Source organism: Myiozetetes cayanensis, unplaced genomic scaffold (genome assembly GCF_022539395.1).
Source record: "Myiozetetes cayanensis isolate MyiCay16 unplaced genomic scaffold, myiCay2020 scf17, whole genome shotgun sequence".
Lineage (NCBI taxonomy): Eukaryota > Metazoa > Chordata > Aves > Passeriformes > Tyrannidae > Myiozetetes > Myiozetetes cayanensis.
Window position 1 is genome coordinate 12,228,874 of NW_026087378.1, and position 16,955 is coordinate 12,245,828.

The following is a 16,955-nucleotide window of genomic DNA, read 5'->3' on the forward strand; positions in this document are numbered from 1 at the left end:
ATTGATTATTCTGGAGGTGTTAGAGGAGATAGGAACACCAACATGTGCTTCTGCTCAGCTGGGCTCGCTGCTTCCCTTCCTTCCTGCCTCTCTGCTGCAGATTTCCCATGCCAAGTACTCCTCTATAAGGCTGGCACAAAACCAAATCCGTGGTTTATCTCAATGTAAACAAGAGAAAAGCTCATCTAATCGCCCTCACGGTTGTTGCTGACTGCAGGATCGTGGCATTAAGGGCCTGGCTGTGTTTTCAAACCCATTTCTGTGCTCAGGTGTTATTACTTGCTCAGATTCCCTCCTTAGGCTGAGTCAGACTCAATAGTGATATTCACTGCAAGCCTTCTGAAAAAGCTTGGAAATACAGGTAGATGGAGCAAGTGTTGTTGCCTCTTTTCAGCTGGTGATTCTGGGCTGCTCCCAACAGCAGACTCTGACAGTGACTGTGGCACTTGCTGTCCGGGAGGGTTCATGTGATGCTGTGAAATCACCCTCGGGTAGCACGGCTGTGCTCACCATGGTCACTGGGAGGAAGGGGCAAAGAGGGGCTGCTCCCAGGCTGGAATTAGAGGATGACAGCAGCTTCCAGCCTTGCCCTGTCATTTCAGCTGTCACTCAGCTGTGCTGGGAAGGGCAGTCAGGGCCATCTCGACGGCAGTGACGCTTTTGGGCGGGTGACAAGAGGAGGGAGGAGCGGAGGTGCAGCTGACACACTCCTTACTGGTACAGGGCTGAAGTCACCTCAGTTATTTGTGGCTTGTGTGCAGAGAGGTCTGTCAGGGAAAGGATGTGAACCTTCCAAACCTTCTAAAGGAGCCCGTGGACAAACTGGGTACTGCTTTGCACCTGATCAGCTCCAATCTGCAAAAGGGCGCCAGGGGAGCTGTCTCGGAGTGTTTCGTCACTCGGGCAGCCCAGAGAAGTGTGGTGGTGGAGCTGCAGGGTTTTGCTGGGATTTTAACAGTCACTTCAGATTTGGGGGTTTATTTGATGGTGCAGCAGTGCAGGATGAAGCTGAGGCCTCAATTTTTCCACTGTGGAAGATGCCCATGGGGTTTGCTGACAAGCACTGCACACCTCTATGAGGAGTTCAGGCTGGTTCAACCCTCTTACAGCAAGTGCAGTCGAAAAATCTTCAGCTTTGGCGGGCTGGAGTTTGGCAAAATCAGGTTTCATGGTGTTTGGCACTGTTTTGAACCAGGTGGCTGTGAACAGCAGCACCCAAACCACTTGAAACATGGTATCCCTAATTATTTATGTTATACAGGACAGCTTTTGGGTCAAGTGTGCAAGGAGAAGAAATACTGATGTTGCCTTACTGGCATGTTTTGGAGTTAAGGAGGTGTCAGCATTTAAGTTTGTACTAAACAGGTTAGAGATGTCAGATGACAAATGAGAGTGGGAGCAGACAGGGGAGGGGACCAGTGGAAGGCTTAGGAGAGTAAGAATCCTTCTTTCCCAGGCTGCAGCTGATGCCAGACACCCAAAAGCTGTTTTTAATAGACTAAGGAAGACTCACAGCTGATGTTGGTTATTTAAAATTTTATTTGCCTCTAATTTATTCTCATAAAAACACTCTAGCCTATTTGGATTTAATATTCAGACAGTACAGACTTCTGATATTATCACGGGTGATATTAGAGAAGCAGTACAAACCAATCTACCTTAGCATGTAACCAAGCACAGGTGGAACTAAACCCACCCACACTTGCAAAAAACTAATTAACCTGCTTTCTTAGGCTTTATAGTTCAAATGCAATATACTCAGTTAATGGTTATAGCCTCCAAACCATATAAATAAAACCTAACATGGTAAAACGGGAACAGCTGAATGTGCAGGAGTCAAAGTAAAAATATGTAGATAGGTATTTTGCTAATTAGAGCAATCACCAATTAACTGCAGCTAGGTTGCAACTGTCTCTTATGGATGGGAGTTTCTCCTCTTCATTTCCAGTTAAAGTTCATCACTTTCATACAGTCCAGACTGCTCAGCCAAACGCTGAAACTCTCCTTCTGGGGAGAAAGCTTGTTTCACATCCAGTCCTCTCCCATTGAGTGCCAAATACTTGCTAAAAGTCGGTCGAACCCGTAACTGCTTTGGGGCTGGAAGTGGCTTATTTGCATGTGCTGGAAGAGAGGAAAATAAAAACCCTCTTTCAGTGTCTTCCCAGACCGTAGCAAGACCCACGGCAGAGCAACCCCATTGCTTTTAATTTGCAGTCTAAACCAGCAAACCCCTGGGGAGAATCTGACACACAAGCCCACATCTCAGACACCAGAGGCTTAAATTCACCCTCCTTCCTGGTGCCAATCAAATTGTAGTCTTTAAACAGGGCAAAGGGCACAGCACAGTGTCCTGGTACTGAACAGAAGAGTTTTTCATGGGACAGTTACTTTTTGTCCAGTGCAGAATCTTTGGATAGAAATCCAGCAGTCTGAGCTTCATGAGGTTAATCTTGAGGGCCTGTTCTGAGCACAAGGGCGCTTTTTTTGTGGCACTGTGACCTGGTACTTACTTGCAACCTCTAGCCTGGCGTGGCACGTGGCCACCCCTGCCCCGTTGACGGCAGACACGGTGTACCAGCCGGCGTCCTTCTTGCTGGCGTTGTGGATCAGGAGGCAAATCCTCCCGGTGTTGTCATGCAGCAAGCTGAAAAACAAAGGTGTTCATGTGTCAGTGCTTCGAGGAGGAAGGGGAGAAGATGCTGAAATCAGTTTACATGCTGAGGAAGCCCCAGGAAAACTCTTGCAGGGCGCTGCAAATTGCTTAGACATAAACACTGTGATTGTGTTACGAGCCACCAGCGATTCACGTCACGACACAGCTCAGGTGGCATCGAGGCTGTTCTGTAGCCCCACAGCCTGAGAGCACGAGGAGACACTGCATGTTTCAGTCCTAAAGCCGTGCTTCTCCTTGCTGGAGGAGCACCTGGGCACTTTTGTGCCCCTCAGAACAAGGCTCTCAGGATTGTTCCTGGCCAGCACAGTGGGCAGGTCCAGCTTTCCAGCCTGCCGCTTTTAGAAACCAGCCAAGTTAAATCTGAATCCACAAACACTGGTTATTGTTTTCTAACACACCAATGGATTAGCAGGGTACCTTATTCGGTCTGTATTATATTGTACCATTTCGTTGTTTCTTTTCCAGTAAATCCGAGGGGTTGGGATGGCAGAGATCTGGCATTCGAGCCTGGCTGTGTCTCCTTCGAAAACCTTTTTGCTTTGTGGCTTGAAGATGAAAGTTGGAGGCATGTGATGCTCTTTTGCTAAATTAAAGAGGAAAGATAAGGAGGAGTTACTGGAAGCGTGGAATGTTCGTATCATGCTTGGGCTTCAGGATCTCAGAATGCTAAATTGAGGGGGACATGTGTTCCTCATTGCATCTCCTCAGCCTGCAGGCAATTCCCAGGAGCACAAGGGTGTAGTAAACACAATCCACTTTAGATGGAGAGTCAATTAACATATGTTATCAATCCTCAGGGATTAATAACATTGCTTATATTGAATTCTGGACATCCCACTGTATCTAAATATCCTGCTGGAAGTGCTTTGAAGAAATATGGCATCCCAGATACATTTATTAAAATAGCCTTGGAAAAGGTGAGGTGTTTGTTATTGTTTGAGCCTGAATGCCTGGAGGGCTCCCTCTGCTTCTTAATTGTTTGATGTCCCAAATGCAGAGAGGAAAGCATTAGATCACTGAGACTTTCCTTGGGTTGCCAGGTAATTATCAGTGCTCTCAGTCTTACCAATGACTTCCACTTTCACTGTGAAAGATGCCTCTCCTGCACGGTTCACAGCCACACATTCGTATGTCCCTGCGTCAGATGATTTGACTGCCTCGAAAATGAACGAGTGGAATCCCTTCTCTGACACTATCATCTTATGGAACTGATCCTGATGGACCATCCTCCCATTCTGGTACCACATCACGTCTGGAGTGGGCAGCCCACTCACCTGTGAGGGAGAGGAAAGCAGTGGAGAGTTAAACAGGTTTAAAATAATAAACCCTGTCTGTTCCAGCAAGGGCAGAGTTGGTTCAGAGAGGACTCATTAAAGGCAGGCAGGTCCTAAACAGACTTCACTGGATGTGAGTCCAGGATGTGACCACTGCAGTAGTGGAATCCCAGTGCAAAGCACAAGGTTCCCTGCCAAAATGTCTATTTTTCAGCAGAGCATTAATATTCATTCTTCCCAGTGAGGTCTGTGGTGGTCCACATTTACCACTATTTAGCTTTCACCGTGTTCTTTTGCAGCTGATTCCATCTACATTTTCCAAGGAAAATGCTGAAACATTTAACCATCTCCTATTTCTTGGTTTACATCAACCAGGGAGACCCTGCACCACCTGCCATTTGTGCTCTGCCTTATTAAAGTGCACAGACACTGCAGCTCAGAGACCTCTCTCCATGCCCCACACCGCAAGGGGGAATGGAATGGGGAGGGAGAAGTTGGCATTACTTTGAAGTCGAGCCTGCAGAACCTCCCCTCCTCAATAACCACGTCCTCAGGCACTTGTGTGAAACGGGGCTGGAAAAACTTCTCCTGGATTGAGTCATGTCCACGTTCATCTCCTCTCGAGGATGGTCTGCTCCTAAAAAGCGGACAGAAACAGTTAATTGTGTAAAAGTGACCGTAGCACAAATGACTCTGAAGCTCTGATTGCAGCTGGAGACCCTCAACACATTTAGGAGTCCAACACGACACATTTAGGAGTCCAGCACTGCAGTTCTGGTTGGTTCTTCAGCTGCAAGGTGTGGCTTTTGAGCAGCCACTTCTCTTGCTAAATTTATTCAATTCAACACAGAGGCATAGCCCCCCTCTTTGGCCTAATATCCCAAAGAATTGACAGGGATCATGGAGGCTGTGTTCTGTTATGCTGTATTTCTTCCTTTGCATTCTCAGCCCTTGCTTTGACTAGAAATTGATCTTCTAGAGTACAAAGAGTATTTTCCCAAAGTGCATGGAGTTTTTAAACCTCTAGTGCTATGGTAAGAATTCACTGGATTAAGATCATAGGCATCACCAATCACCCACAAACAGTAGCATTTTAGTTGAGAGGGAGTGAGTGAGTTTGGTAATTAATACTTCAGAAAAAGTGGTAAGTAGTGAAGTTAAACTAACACTGCCTAGAAACATTTGAAATAATGCCTTGAAGAACAGCATAAAGTTTGTGCTTTACCTTACATGTGTTGTAGGAACCTGCAGCCTGATGTTTTCTGCATTCTGGTGCTTGGAAAGAGAAAGAGGAGAGGTGAGTTCACTTACAGAGATTTATCCTTAAGCTGAACAAGGAGCCATTTTAAGTTTTTATACTGACTGCTGCTTAAAAGCAAACTGATTTTACTTCAGAAGTCCCTGGGACAAGAGGTGAAGGAATTGGCATCAGGACCTGGCACTCTGTGCTCACCGTGGGCTTTGCCGTGACAGCGACGAGCGCTACGAACAGAAGGGCAGAACTTCTCCCCACTGCACAGGTGAGGGGTGCAGCTTTGTTTGGCACATGAGGCTCTGGGCCAGCCAAAACCCCTTGTTAGAGAGGAGCAGCGCTCCTGGCAGTGTCTAAAATGAGAGCTGAGTACAGAGTGTCCTTCCCCACAGCAGGAATAGAAGGGGAGTCGCTGGCAGGAGCGTTGCATTGTGCCCACTTAAATATGGTACCAACAGCCACGGGCACTTGCTGAGCTGGAAAATACTTTTCTTTCTAGATCACAGCACCAACTAAGCTCGCTGACAACTCCACAATCACATGACTAAATCTGCTAAAGTACCCCAGGATTGATTCCTGTTAGGAGCCTGGATGTTTGGAAAATGCAGCAGAGTTTGCTGCCAGCGACTCGTTTTAGCAATGGAGTCAGAGAGAGCAAAGGCTGCATGGAAATTTCTGGAGTGTTTGCACTGAGCCACTCCACTGCTTGGTTCTGTGCTCTGCAGCCCAGTCCTGGGGAACATTTAAGCTTGGATTTAAAGTTCAAGCACAAAGCAGCCTTCAGTTCAGGGGGAGTGTTGCATGGACGAGGGTTTTGCTGGACTGAGTTCAGTGTTGAGTCCAAAGGCAATTACCTGATCTGCTCACTTACTCTGTACAGTTGTTACTTGTCTCGTGAAATGATGCCGTAGTGATGAAGTTGCTGATGATTCTAATGATCTGTTACATGGACTAACAGTAGTTAAGTTCCTTCTTGAGGAACCAGGAGGCTGAATGAATCAGTGGCTTCAATATTTAAAAATAAGACTGAACAACGGGAATAAGATATCTCAAACATAAGATATCCCATCTCTGCTTCCAATATTCTTTTTTAAAGCAGCATTTCACCCATGCTGCAAAGTTGTCAGTCATCCTATTTTGACTGAATGTTTCCTTGTTCTCTCCAAAAGATCAGGCTTCCCTTGATCTCTGACATCCATCATTTCCCCTTCTTGCCTGCTGTTGCCAGGTGATTGTTGGGGACAAACAGCTCCAATTGTGTACCCCTCCCTTGCTGGGATCTTAAGTGTCTCTTGCATGGAGGAGTTTTGCTAACTGCACTTTGGCAGGTGTTTGCCTGCTCCTGGCTCTTTGCTGCAGCAGCAGGAGGGATGTTTTCTTTGGCTGTACAGGTACCCAGTGCCATACCACGGACATTTCCACTACCTTTGAGCACAGAAGTGCCAAAGAGAGATTCTAACTGGCCTGAATAACCAGCAAATGATGCAAGTCTCCAACTGAAACTCTTGTGAAAATGCCAGTAGTAATAGATTCTTGTCTATCAGCATGTGGGTTGCTAAAACAACTGCTTTGCTTTCTCTCAGAGATTGCAGACCCCCAGAAGGGCTAAAGCCCATCTGATCCCACCCCAAGGCCCTGACCTCTCGCAGCCAATGTCAGTTATTTGGCATTGCCAGTGACAGGTGTAAATGTTGCTGTCCTGGCCAAGCCTGCACTGGGGCTGTTGGGAGTGGGTACCTGGATCCCTCCCCGTGCTGCTCCCTGCCTGTCACAGCCAGGGTGTCCCAGGCTGTGCAGCAGCTGTTGTAATTCCTCCCTGGAGAGGTCATTCCTACAGATCAGGCCCAGCAAGGGAATGGTGCTTAAATTCCCCCCCGCTCTGTCACCACCCCCTAAAGCCCCCAAATCTCTCCTGTACAAAGCCCTGCCAGGGAGAGCCACCCCCTCACTGCACTGGTACCAAACAAACCCCATCTCTGCTCTGTTCAGGTAGGAGCAGGTCACAGCACAATCACCAGGAAATAAACCCTTGTTCTAGAGACAGTCCCCATTTACCTGTGCATTCTGCATGTTGTCCTCGCTCTGGGTTTCCAGCACAGAGGCAGCATTCACTGGGCCGAGCAGCCTGCGAGCCATTCTCTCTTCATAAGTTAATCTCTAAAGCAGAGTGGAGAGGAATTCTAGTCAGAGGTCCATTTACTATTTCAGATCAGCTTGTAAGAGCACATTAATATGCCACGAATTCAGGGTGTTGTCAATGAAAGCAGCAGCTGAACAGGAGCCCCACGTCTGGCCCGGAGGGTTTGCAGTCTCTGATGCCCACTGAAGTCAGCCTCAATATATACAGCACTGAAATGCAGAAAAGATTAAACTGCCTGTTCATCAAAGCCTCTCTAATGCCATCTGTGGCCTTCCACTCCTCCTCTTTCTCTGCTGGGATTATTTATGGGTGACTGATGGCATCATCCTCAGAAGCCAGACTAAGTCCCAGGGTACCTCTCTGTTAGCACTGGGAAAACTTCCCAAGCCATTCAGCTGTGGAGCTACAGGCATGAGGGATGCTGGCACCCCCTGCTCCCAAAAAGGCAGGAGCCACACCAGGAGCAGACACAGCCAGAGGGGAGCAGCACTACCCCTGAAGGCAGGAGGGAACTTCATGCCAGTGCAGCACCCACTGGCTGAGATGCCGTGTGCCGAGTGGAGGGGGAGGCAAGGACACATCTCGGGCACGAAACACAAACTTCCTGCAGAACAGATGCAGCACCCAGTGATAAAAATGAGCAGAGTCACGTTCAAGCTGTCAGCTGGGTTACTTTAGAGGAGTCTGTTACTCCCCTGAGCTCCAGAACACACCTGACACTTGGCTGCCCACAAAGCCGAACCTGAGTTTGGACTTTGTGACGTGAGGACAAGCTCGGAGTGAACTTCTGCTGTGAACAAGATGTGTGTGTGTGTGTGTGTGTGTCTGCTGCTGGGCAGGTGAAGGTTGGGGAGGCTTGAGAGACTTTTCTTTAGAAGAGAACACAAGACCTTTAGCCAAACCTGTGAGGGTTTAATAACCCTGAGTCCTTCCGTCCGTATCAAGTGTGGCTGAGATTGGCCAGCGGGGTCAGACGCTGCTGGAGGACAAGGGGAGGAGGACACAGAGTGGTGATTGCATAAGTCTTATTTTTAGCCTGGCTTCCTATGGGAAGAAAAGCTGACTTGCTACAACAAGCTTTCTCCCAGCAGATAGGACATTCCTGTTAGGGACACGTTAAGTCAGATTCGACCTATTTGTTTTCCCCTTTGGTTGTTAAAATTACACACAAATGTGTTCTCACTGATGATAATGGAAAAAACTCGTTTCTACTTCAGGGGAAAGAAGATGGAACCTATGAACAGTCTGCCTCCAGCTGCAGGAAGGTTCCCACATTACAGACCTGCCCACTCTAGCTTGCTGCAATGGTCTTCCCTGCTGGTAAGCAAATTTTTCTCCCAGGTTTGGTTACCTTGGTAAAGAGGATTGCATTTTGTCCCTCTACAGAATAAATAATTAAGTACTGAGACTAAGGCCTTCTCATAGGAGACAGACTTTGTGATAAAAGCTCATGTAATTTCTTTCATTTGTTGTTGTTCGTATTAAAAAAAAAAAAAATCAAAGTTTACCATATGTGGTGGTAGTCTCTAGAATGAGCTTTCAAACATTCCAATATTTCACCAAGTTCTAATGATTTTGAGTGGTTTGTTAACCCCAGTGTTGAAAGCCAGGGTGAATTCATATCTGCAGAACTGAGGGATTCTCCCTGGGTTTCCAGTGTGTGGATATGATGTTCAGCAGGATCCCCAGCAGATAGTTCACATTTGTGCCACTGCTCTAAACATGCACCTTTCTGTTGAGCCTGGAATTAACTTGATTGCAGGATAAGAGGGAAAGGCAACAGCAGCTCAAAGCCACCTTGGAGCATCAAATGGCTTTCAGAAGTCAACACAGCCCTTACTGAAGTCAGGGGAGATGCTGACATTCAGCTGCCACAGCAAATGCCCACAGACACACTCACAAGCAACCACCTCTCTTGCCACACACTCAGGCTTCCCTCATGCCCTGCCCATGTGCTGCTCCTCTACTGTGAAGGGCCTGAGCTGAACCTGGCCCACCAGAGCAGCTATTTGCATTTTAATACCAAAAATAACTGTGGAGAAGGTGTTGGGAAATGAAGAGGTTGGAATGTAAGTCTTTCAAAACCACACCTTTTTCCCCACCCCTGACCCAGGATTAGAAATGGAGTTGCTGTTGGAAGAGATGTTTTTTAACATTTATAATGGAAAAGTTCAGCCACATCACACTGAAAGAATATTCTGGTTGCAAACGGCTCAAAGAACTCTCGTGGGATCTGTTGAGGTTCTCAGGACAGGTGTTTGGGTAGTGTTGCTGCTGCATTTCCTCTTGCTTTTAGCTCAGTTTGGAGGCTCCAGCCTCTGGGGTACTAGAACTAATCTCTGCATCTCTGCTTGCACTCCTGAGGGTCCCAGGAAGTGGCTCTTTAACCAGCAGGTTTCCCTTACCTGGTTGCCATTCTGGAGAAGGTTGTCTTTGCATCGGAGCTTCTTTTCCAAGTCCTGAATGAGGGCCTCTTTTGTTCCTCGAATTTCTTGGTCTGATGTCTTCTGCATAGAGTTGATGCTGGCTTGTTTGTTGTACATTGGCTGGGAGTAGCTGCTCGTGCAGGGAGAGAGAACAGAGTTACTCCCGTGGGCCTGCTGGGCTGCTCTCTGCAGCTTCACAGAACATGAATGCAAAAATGAGAACCTGCCTCCTAAAAACTGCAGTTCAAATGAACCCATGGAGCCCCTGGGAGATGAATGGGCCAGGCTGGCTATCAAAAACTTAAGGGGAAGCATCATGGCATAGCCAAGTCACCGAGTGTCCTCCCACAACACTCATTGTTCAGCATCCCTGTACCGTGCAGTGACCCCTCACGTATCCTGGTCCTGTAATCCACAGCCAACAGACATCAGCTCCTGGAGCTTGATAGCACATTTGATTCTGAAAGATGCTGGGAAAAGAGGAGCATCCATCAAAAGGGTTTGCAAAGGTCTGCTGGAGGTCACAGCACTCTGTGCTGGAGGGATCTATAACCCTGTCTGTGATGTGCAGCCCTCGAGTGCTGCGCTTGTGTTCAGAAATGGTTTCTACTGAAAATCCTCTTCCTCCTGTCTCTTGGGAATTCTGCTCATTAGGGCAGGGTAGAAGGGCTATAATTCTGGAATACTCCCAGCATGGCTTGGACTTAGTAACTTGCTTAAGTTATAACTTAAAAGCTTTAATAATTTGCCCAGCAGATTAATATGTCTCATGTCCCCGTTTGCCCATTAGTGGCGTGATTGGGAAAATAATTCCTCAGCTCTCTGGGTGTTGCATTTAAGAGCAGCTTATCTGAAAAGCACAGTGAGGCACCCAAGCCCTTTGCTATGGAAACAAACAGCCCCACACTGCACACACAAACTCCTGCAGTCACTCCACACGAGTTTCTAATGCCCCTCGCTCCTGCAGGAGTTCAGCAAACACTCCTGAGTGCCCCAGTTCACCCAGTCTGTCTTACCTTCCCTCTTCCCACAGTGCTGTGATTCCCAAAACCCCCCGAAACATTCAGAATAACCTGAATGCAAACTGACACTTAAACCTTGATTTATACCCAGGCCAGCAGGACCCCTGCCCCTATCACCTTTCCAATATTTCCAGTTGAGTGTCTGTGCATATTCTACCCTGACTTTCCCCAGGACCTCCAGCTAATACTGGCAGGAGTACAAGTTGGTGAGAAGGCAAGGCCAAGCTCTCTTTGAGATCTCACTGACCTTGGGAGATATTTGGATTGCAGCCCAAAGGCAAAATGATATAATACACATTCAGGAAAGAATTTAGTCTTTGGTCTAAAGGGGTAAAATTTTCGAGTGGCTGCCTTTCTGTTCACATGTATGATTAATGAAAAGGTTGTTGCAGGTGAGTGCAGAGTCCCATCGTGATGTGGAACAGGAAAATACTGCTGAGACTTACTAGGAAAACTCTCTAAGTTGTTTATGTGTGGGAAGTACTGCTGCCTTCCCCCATCTCCCCATTCATAAGCCATGCTTGCTGAGGAAATTAATTTGAGATGGGTGCCAACCTTCTGCTCTGAATAACCCTAATTAAGAGATTTCTTTCAAACCAAACTAAACTACTCAAACTGACTTCAGCAAACCCACACAGCACAGCCTGTGACACGACCACTGTGCCATTTAACTCCTGATGGACACCCATCTCTCCCACACAGCCAGCGGGGGCAAAGCTCTCAGCCTCCAAACCCGAGTCCTGCCCGGAACACGGGAAGCCAGCGGGAGCTGTGCCTCTGGCTTTGGCCCAGGCTGGTGTTTCACGGGGTGGTTGGGTTTGGGGTGGTCAGTGCACGGGAGAGGCCAGGCCGGAGGGAAGCAGGGGGAGGTTAGAAGGCTGTGTGTACTTACTGAGGTTCCATGGGAGAAGGAGTTTGGCTGTTATAGTCGGGCTGCGAGGGGAGCACTGAGCACAGGAATGCTGCGGGGGATTGGTTAGCCGTGGGTAAAAGCCTCTGCCCGGATGATGAGCTAGCAGGAGACTGTGCAGATGCAGGAGTGATGGGATACGTGGATTCCTTGGGGGCACTACAGGAAGGCGAGGAGAGCGTGATCGAAGAGCTCAGCGATGACGAGGAGGAGAATTTCTGCCCGCTGGGGTTGCGGGGCTGAATGAGGATGGAGGATTGTTTGATCTCTCTGCTCGGCTCTGCGGAGGCTGCGGGTCCCGGAGGCTGCTGCTGCCCTTGGCACACATTCTTAGACTGGATAAAGTGTTTTGGACGCTCGTAGTTAAACATGGTTGGCTGGCACATGGAGGAAACGGAGGGGAGGTTGGGGACACTCATAGGAGAGGTTTCGCGGCTGTCCTGGGTTTTTGTTGGTGATAACTGGCTTTGGAGGGGTGGCTGGTAAAAGCTAGGTGGTAGGCCACAAAAGTTTTCTTGGCTGGGCTCCTGGATAGAATGGAACCCTTGCCTTGCAGGATAGAGGCTTTCCTGGTGTGGATTTTCCCTTAGGGAAGACAATACAGATAAAATAAATTGTACATCACAAGGTGGATCACAAAAATGCTGTGTTGTGAGCAGTAGTTAGCAATCCAAAGAATAGGAGGTTTGGGCAACTGACAATTAAAGCTTGAGCTTAGACTAAAGGTATTTAGGACTTATTAGAACTATTCCTGAACTGTCTGAATGTTTTGGATTACAATAACAAGCCATGCAGCCTGCCTGACTCAGGCACAGTGTTCTCTGTGGCTCTTAAATGCCAGAGCCCAGTAAATTCTGAAAAAAATGTCAATTGTTTTATCAAGACCCCTCACCACCTGCATAAGTCTACAGATAACTGTGGATACTACTGCTAAGCAGGGTAATTTGATACATATTTCAGTTAAAGATCCTTGGGTTCTTCTATTCTGTGCCCTTTCAAAATACTAAATGTACTATTCCTCAGAGAACTGGCTATTTGTGCTGGGAAATTCCTTATGCCACAGGGAAACATGAAACAGGTTCCACTTTCTTTTAATCCTAAAACTAAACCTTTGAAACCAAGTGTCCTGATTTCTTCTTTAGTGGGTTTTGAATTCAGAGCTTTTCATATCCAGCTGAGATTTGGGATTGGAATGCCAAGGACTGTGCTTTTCCATTTGAAGTGATTTCCCAAGGTTTGCTGTTCAGCCCACTAATTGCCAGAATGACATTATCTTCAGGATAAGGGATGCATTTGTTTTGCAGGTGCTTCATACCTAAACCTGGGCTTTCCATTGACTAAAAACCCGGGAAAGTTTCATTAGAGTGAACTGAACGAGCTTGTTAAAACAGACAAACAATTTCAGCTCTGGGATAAATAAATAATCCCCCGAAATAAACATAAAGCTACTAATAAAAAAAAAAAAATAGAATATAAATCCACACAGTTACATGTGCTGGAAAAAATGGTAATCTTGCCCCACCGAGATCAGCTGTTTTGCTGCTATATATACCCAGTATATTGTATTCCTCTCACTGGAGAGCCCGAAGAAGGGCTCCAGGAGGTCATAAATCCCCATGGGGGGGACATAACAGAAGACATCACTTTCGTTTCAAAGATTCAAGGCTTTCGTTTCCTAAAGGTGATCATTGATATTGGTTGTAAATTAACTGTATGTAAACAGAGGCATTATAGTAAAAATTCCCTAAGTTTCCCCTTGTCATGCTCTTGGAATTTGAAGCTGGCTCAAACTTTTGGAGCGTGTCCACGCTGTGTTCTCATTCACCGATGCAGAAAACTCGTCGAGTCTTGTCCTTACCTCCTTTTTATACCACTACCTGTGCACAGGTTTTTACCCTCCTTTTACCTACAGGTTGTGCACAGGAACCAGCATTTGCTTTGTTTTCTGGAGCCCTGCAAGCCCCGGCTCACAGCGTCGCTTCTCCCAGCCAGCGGTAAGTTATGTTTTCCTCAAATCGTTCCACCTCGATTTGGGAGGAAAAAAATAAAAAATAAAAAAAAATCCAAAGGGACTTTTGACCTTATAAGAGGTCAGTAATAATAGGGAGAGCTTGCTTTGAAAAACAAAAACAAAAAACAGGGGAAAAAAATCCAAGGGTTTTTTTTCCTCTGTTTCCACTGTTCCTCTGTTGCCTCCCACCTCTGTTACCTTTGACACCACCTCACCTTAAAGGCACTTTTCCACCTCAACCACCTGCAGCCACTCATGCCACCTTCCCTAACCAGCCTCGAAGCAAAAAGGTAATGTGGACAAAAAAAAACAACAAAAAACAAAACAACGAAAACCACAACCGAACAAGCACCTTACCTACAGCCTAGAAGTTGTCACCTGGGCTTTACGCGGTGTTTGGGGCAGGGACGGTCATTCCCCGACCCAGGCTGTCATAGGCACCGCTCTGCCCGGCGTTCCGGAGGCTTTAATGTGCTGCCAGCGGTGACACCGCTGTGTCCCCGGCCCCCGCCGCTGTCACAATAAGAGTCTCCACTGCCCGCACTCCCGTCCCAGGGCCCGAGAAGGGATTTGGGATTTGGGCAGGTGCCCGCGGGCAGCGAATCCCCCGCCGGGGCAGCGCTGGAACCGCCCGGCGCTCGCAGGGGCGCTGCTGGAAGGGGCGGACGGACCCCGCTCCTGCCCCCGGGGGCTGGCCCCGCTCCCGGACCCCTCAGTGGGTCTGGGGACTCCCCCCGGGAGCTGTGGGGGTGGCGGGGGCAGGAGCAGCCCGGCCCGGCTCTCCCCTGAGGGGATGCGGCCGCTCCCGGGAGCGCCCCGCGCTCAGCGGGGAAAGGGGGAGAGCTAAAGGCGACGGCTTTTTGAAAAGAAAAGCAGCTTTTCTGCCCGTAAAACCGCCAGGGAGCAGCGAGGAAGGAAGGACTGCTGCAGTATGCCTGAATGTCCCTAAATCCCACTCCGTTATCCCAGCGAAATCGTTGCCCAGAGATGCTGCGGCTGCTCCATCCCTGGAAATGTTCAAGGCCAGGTTGGACGGGATCCTGAGCAACCCGGGATGGTGGAAGGTGTCCCTGCCCGCGGCAGGGGGTTTGGAACTGCATGATCTCTAAGGTGCCTTCCAACCCAAACCACTCTCTGATTCTGAATTCCTTGTTTAATTCCTTTACTAATTGGCTGTAGCGAATTGCCTGTGTAGTGATAACACCCTGGTTCTGTGTACAAGGCTGTGCACTTGGAAGGCACCAGGTACTCCAGAGCCGGGTTTAAAGGCGATTGAAGTACCCCAGGGCAACCCCCACCCCGCTCCAGTACAGAGCTCAGTCAGGAGCAGTGGCACTGCTCATGGGTGTGTCTGAACAGGCACAAACTGAATAGCAACACTAGACTCACAAAAATAATCTATGATGAAAATATGTTAAATATTTATAGTTTTATGTTTTTGTTTGTTATTACGGCTATTTACAGGGATTAAAAAAAAAAAAATGCAACTGTGATGTTTTCACCAGCACAGCAACAGATCCTGCTGGCAGATTAGGTGATTTGTATCCCTTTAATCAGCATTTCAATGCCTAATTGCATCTTAAATTAACATTATAGTGTTTTAAGGATCTTAATTATACTCTGGCAACTCTTGCCTATTGTTTAAAAGCACCCCAAGCCTGAAAGTACCGCAGCTGGGCTGAGTGTGGGCTCTCAGCCGCCTCCTCTCTCCCTTCTCTCTGCCCTTGAGTCTGTCAGCACAGCGATCTTCAAGAGGTTAATCCACATTTAGTGTTTGTATTTAAACATCGGCCCAGCGTTTGTGAACTAAAACTTACATAGCAGGTGTTAATTGAGTGCTAATTTATTGAAATTCCTCCTGGTGGAATTGATTAAGGGAGGGAGTGTGTCCTTCATTACTGGAGAAGTTTTTTTGCTTTTGAGCTAAAAACTTTATGAAAATTAAAAATCGGTAGTTTGCACAGGATGAGTACTTAAAAAAAAAAAAAAAGGTACCTGTGGGATGATCACTTGCCCTGCAGGAAGATGTGAACATGGTAAAGGTCAGTCTGTGTGCTCAGACAGCCTCCCTGCCTCCCCACAGAACTAAAGTTGGCTGCAAGGCACCAATGTAAGGACAGCTCTGTACACTTAAAAGACTGGGCACAACTGGGACGACTTGAGTGAAAGAGGAGGAACAGAAAGAGGTGAGATCCAGAAGGTAGGGAGAAAAAAAAAATAAAAAAGAGAAAGAACTGGAAACTGAAGTGACAAAAGCAGAGGAATAAATCTCACTGCCTGAGCCAAGTAACTTAATAGTGCTGTGCCCAGCACTGCGAGGTGTCAGAAACCAGCTTTTCTGTCCTGCTTCAGTTTACTTTCTAAGAATGGTGACCTGCTGAGACTGATCAGGTTCTCCTTAGTTGATTGAGTCATACAGCAAAAAATGTCTAGAAGAAGGGTTAAGAATATTCTGCTTATTTATTAAAAGGCCTGGCAGCAAAGTTAGTGCCTGAAGCCTTTTCTTTTGCTAGGATTAAGTTCCTTTAATGAAGTCAATAATCGGCATAGATTTTGTTCTGCTTCTTTAAGGCTGTTGAGAAGGACACACTGTTACCTGCAGGCACAAAGGGCTCAGAGAGGAGTAGTGACAGTCTTCTTGAATGGCATTTTCTGGCTTTTGGGGAGTGGCTGTCACTGAGCAATAACTGGGAGAAGCACAAGTAAAAGGATTTAGTTCATTTTATAGTTATTCTCAGTAATGGATTTGTTCTGCCATCACTGCCTTTGGTGGTACAGTTGTAACCACATATGATACATGAGAGAGTTATATGGTAAATCTGACTAAAAAGACTTATTTTACAGCCAGTCATTAGCCATGATTGCTGAGTTTGAGGTAACAGCAACATTTACAATGCTTTGTCCCATTCATAATGATGTTTCAAGGCACGTGGCAATAAGTCTGTTGGGTTTAAAGATATTTAAATGCTCATAGATGGGTATATTTTAATAGTTTCACTCTGTATCTTGAGATGTGTCCAAAGTCTGGTTCAACACTGCTGTCAATCAAAAGCAATATACTCTATATACTAGTTGATGGTTTATATTTTAAAAAGCTATATTACATAGCTGATTTTATATCCCTTCATGTAGTGGGACCTGCTCAGTGTCCCAGCTGATTTCCCTGGAGCAAGCCTGGATTTCCTGGAAGGGCTTGAAGCCAAACTGAGAGCCTCCCCTTGGTGACCTGCAGGCTCTTGAAGCAAA

The 16,955-nt window shown here is 47.1% G+C and overlaps 1 protein-coding gene and 1 long non-coding RNA gene across 2 annotated transcripts in view; one reads left to right on the forward strand and one right to left on the reverse strand.

Annotated features, from left to right (window-relative positions):
• Positions 1 to 1,553: 1,553 nt before the first annotated feature.
• MYOT (myotilin) lies at positions 1,554 to 14,146 on the reverse strand. The gene is made up of 10 exons (XM_050312212.1): positions 14,067 to 14,146; positions 11,681 to 12,283; positions 9,746 to 9,896; positions 7,256 to 7,357; positions 5,174 to 5,223; positions 4,453 to 4,585; positions 3,741 to 3,948; positions 3,092 to 3,257; positions 2,511 to 2,644; positions 1,554 to 2,121 (listed from the first exon to the last, which is right to left on the reverse strand). The coding sequence occupies exons 2-10, from the start codon at positions 12,115 to 12,117 to the stop codon at positions 1,949 to 1,951; spliced, it is 1,554 nt and encodes a 517-aa protein (XP_050168169.1). The 5' UTR covers positions 12,118 to 12,283; positions 14,067 to 14,146; the 3' UTR covers positions 1,554 to 1,948.
• Positions 14,147 to 15,817: 1,671 nt separating this feature from the next.
• LOC126638381 (uncharacterized) overlaps positions 15,818 to 16,955 on the forward strand; it is a 34,281-nt gene continuing 33,143 nt past the window's right edge. Inside the window, exon 1 of the long non-coding RNA XR_007628583.1 lies at positions 15,818 to 15,895. This is a non-coding gene — a long non-coding RNA (uncharacterized LOC126638381). The remainder of the gene's footprint in view (positions 15,896 to 16,955) is intronic.